General features: G+C 39.7%; 1 protein-coding gene across 2 annotated transcripts in view; it reads left to right on the top strand.

Annotated features, from left to right (window-relative positions):
* Positions 1 to 3,424, top strand: part of LOC119274084 (MADS-box transcription factor 56-like) — an 11,047-nt gene extending 7,623 nt beyond the window's left edge. Inside the window, exons 3-8 of one of the 2 annotated variants that reach the window (XM_037554838.1) lie at positions 1,091 to 1,169; positions 1,886 to 1,947; positions 2,024 to 2,123; positions 2,226 to 2,267; positions 2,415 to 2,456; positions 2,841 to 3,424. In XM_037554838.1, coding sequence (XP_037410735.1) covers positions 1,091 to 1,169; positions 1,886 to 1,947; positions 2,024 to 2,123; positions 2,226 to 2,267; positions 2,415 to 2,456; positions 2,841 to 3,020 — 505 coding nt within the window. In that variant the 3' untranslated portion in view covers positions 3,021 to 3,424. Of the gene's footprint in view, positions 1 to 1,090; positions 1,170 to 1,885; positions 1,948 to 2,023; positions 2,124 to 2,225; positions 2,268 to 2,414; positions 2,457 to 2,837 lie in introns of both variants that reach the window. The other variant, XM_037554837.1, reaches the window with a different exon arrangement.
* The last annotated feature ends 407 nt before the right edge of the window (positions 3,425 to 3,831 follow it).

Genomic DNA, 3,831 nt, shown 5'->3' with positions numbered 1-3,831 from the left:
GGGGGGATGTCTCTTGGTCATGTAGTCGTGGGCAGTGGTTGGCACCATGGTTGGCGTGTGTAGGTCTTGGCAGCACGCCCCAGTGCGGGCACTTTCTAAATCTAACAAGTGATGGGGGCCATGATAGAGGATGCAAGGGTGGTGTACCGAAGATACAAAAGACGTATTGAATAGATTGATTTGGATACAAAAGACTATATACTCTTTTTGATTGAAGGAGTATCTTCTAATCGCCACCTTTAGTGGCTGTTTGGATATACATAATAAACCATGAGTTTATAGAAAACTAGTTTTTAGCTGGCTTTTAGTCAAATGAGTTTTACTAGTAGCTTTGTGAACAATCAGTGTAGGAAAATTAGTGTTTGGATTAGGAAAGTGTAGGCTGGACTCCTGATTTACATGTTTGGATAACAATCCATATTCCCCTCTCCGTGAGTTGTGGAAGTAGGATCGCATGAAAAAAGTGTGGGGCGTGAGGAAGTTAGTTAGGATCCAGTATTGCTAAATCACGTTTTTGGAAAAACAACAAATAGTCGTTTTTCTACAATCATGAAATTCTGAGTTTCCTAGAAACAAGTTCTTCGTATAAACAGATTAGTTAGAATAGCTAGACAAATTTTATTCGGTTAGACAGTTTTTCTAGTTTATAGGAATTGCGTTTTGCATATATATATATATACTACCTATACAAACAAACCCTTAATCTGCATCAAAATCTGTAAACTTTTCTAGGGGGGTGTACCTTAGCAAAGTTAAAGAAGGATAGTTTAAGCCAGATGTTACATTCTTTAGAATCTCATTTCTGACCTTATTTTTTTCTTGAAAACTAAATATCATTTCCAATAATATTTGTATATTTTGATGTTGCATTATTGGCACTTTATATTCAATATCTCATTATTGATTTTATTTGTCCTTAAAAATATTTACCATTTCTGACATTGTTTCTTTATCTTGATCTCCATAATCTCTGTGGCAAAATATGCATTCTTGGTGCTCAATCATAATATGCTTAAAATCTTTATTTCTTTTGACAGAAAGTAATTATTAATTTCTAACTTTAGTTTTTTTTATTGTATGTGCGATTCAGCTTGCAGAAATCGATTGACCGCTATAAGGCTTATACAAAGGATACTGTTAATAACAAGATAGTACAGCCAGATATACAGGTGAAGATCTAATATATGAACTTCCTGGTTGGTTAAGACTTGAATCATCCTTTACAATTATGTGAATAATATCTGACAAGTGATATCAAAGTTATAGTACACCTCCATTTTGTATATATTGAGGCGGCCTTGTTGTTCAGAATATAGCCATAACACAGTATAGCAGTGACGCAATTTGCTGTCTCTTACAGCAGTATATTAATTTGTCAGTGACCGGCATGACAACTATACATATTGATCCACGCCACTGTAAATTCAATTGATATATAATAGCTAAAAGGGAAACTTTCACCTGCACAACCCTTATAATGTAGTACTTAATGTAGGAATATGATCACAATATGCTCTCTTTAGTACTGTATTTACCATGTTGACTAATGACTGGATGCACTTCTACACCTTCAATGAATACAGCAAAACAAATGTTAATATTGACATGGTCGTGCATCTAAAGTTCAAAACCGTCAAGGATTATGCCATTCTTCATTTAACCAATTAAAAATCAGGAGCCATCAATGTTGTTGCAACTAATTTATGCCAGCTCACTATTGCAATGTCACGTGGACGCATGTTACGAGCAAAAACATGATATATACTGCCCTTTAGTATTTTGTATGTATAATAAGGACTTAAATTTTTGCTCTGGGCATTATAGTATGGAATGTGACGTGACGACACACATTCTTACGCTGAATCATCTGGATTCTGAACTGCAGCAAGTCAAAGCTGATGCTCTAAGCTTGGCAAAGAAACTTGAAGCTCTTGAAGATACGAAGCGGTAAGCAATCTTGTCACTTCTGAAGCCTAATTATACTTAGACAGCCGAAAATAATGCTGTGTTATATGAGGTGCAGAAAGATCTTGGGCGAAAATTTAGGAGGATGCTCTACTGAAGAACTGCATTTTCTGGAAGGAAAAATTGAGAAGAGTCTCCGCGTCATCAGAGGAAAGAAGGTTGGCTAGTTCAAAACTCTTGAATTCCACAAAACAGCTGAGCTGCTCAATTTGACACGAACTAACATGAATCTGTGTATGTGTTCACTGCACTGCCGTCAGACCCAGCTGCTCGAACAGCAGATAGCTAACCTGAAAGAGAAGGTATATCCCCAACTGATGCATAACCCCGAAGGCCAGAGTAACGTCTGGCGTGTTTTTTTTTAATAAAAATCTTACAGCAGCCTATATACATAACTCACAGTACACAAGCCAGCTAATTCTTCATGCTTCTTGTATCTCTATGTTCAGGAGAGGACGCTTCTCAAAGACAACGAAGACTTGCGTGGAAAGGTGATGACTTTGAACAAACTACTACTCCCTCCGTCCCATCATATAAAAGCCTTTTTGACATTAACGTAGTGTCAAAAACACTCTTATATTATAGGACATATCATTCAGTCTCGCAGTGCAAACTTCAAACTTCTCGCCTCTTATCCTCGACCCTCCAGCCTTGCTTTGAGAGTACGGATCTCAAAGCAAGGCTGGAGGGTCGAGAATAAGAGGTTCCATGTAGCCTGAGCTACAAAGAAACTTTGTGCAAGTAGAACTGCAGAGCACCTGATACTATCTTATATGCAAGAGACAGAGAGAGCATAGCCAATTAATCTCCCACCCATCATGTAATATGTATGGAATTCCAATCAGCCACTGACGTCGATCTTGTCGCTGCAGCAGCGCAACCTTGAGGCGCCGCTGTTTCTTCCTGCCCCGAACTGCGTTGCACCCCTGCAGCCACGTGGCGAGCCGGCGCCAGAGCATCAGCCGGTACCGAGAGACGATGACGTGGAGACGGAGCTCTACATTGGGTTACCCGGGGTTCGCTGCTCCAGCCAGCGGTCAGGTCAAGCCAAATAGCTAACCCGCCGGAAGGATGAGCCCACGCGAATAAACTCTCTACAGATGCATCAAGTGCCCAAGCAGTAGTCGACCGTTTCTATTATTCTCTATATTTAGACGAATCTGTAATCTCTTGCAAAGCTAAATTAGCGGCTGCGACGATGACAAACCTGCAGAGAACCTCTGACGACTCAACTCAAGTTGAAATGCCCAGCACACCAATTGTTTCTTGGCCTGGCTGTATATATAGAAATTACGAAGTTGCTGTCTCTCATGTCCCTATTGTTTCTTCGTTTCCGGGCATTGTCGTTGTAAATTAGCGGTGATCATGGTTTGTTCTCCTTGTAGCCGCGCCCCTCTGTGGCGCCGGATCCCCTGAACTGTTTGCTATTTCTACTTCTATAATAATATCGACCTGTGAAGCTTGTGCAAAATGAACTGATCGATATCTATAGTAAGGGTAAAAAAAACATTAAAAGACATCTAAAATGTTGCTGCTTTCGATTCTATTGGACTGTTGCTTGTTTGAGTTGGATTATATCGAACTCTCAGGATTCGCAACACCGGGTATCAACGTCGTGCCCCTTCAGATACCGAGTTGGTGCGACAAGTCCGGGATTGTTTCTCTTGGACAGGGAGTGTTTTTGTTCGCTGGGAAACCATTGCAAGACAAAAAAAGGCCCGAAAATGCTATTGTGTATTTGGCAAAAAAAAAATGCTATTGTAAGCTCGAGCTCACGTGCTCTCAGATGAACAGTAAAATCTGAAAAAATATTAAAAAATTCTGAATTTTTTTTGTCAAGAAACATTAAAGATTTTTCTACACGCG

This window comes from Triticum dicoccoides, chromosome 1A (genome assembly GCF_002162155.2).
Source record: "Triticum dicoccoides isolate Atlit2015 ecotype Zavitan chromosome 1A, WEW_v2.0, whole genome shotgun sequence".
In the NCBI taxonomy this organism is placed as follows: domain Eukaryota; kingdom Viridiplantae; phylum Streptophyta; class Magnoliopsida; order Poales; family Poaceae; genus Triticum; species Triticum dicoccoides.
This window is presented reverse-complemented; position numbering and strand designations above follow the sequence as displayed.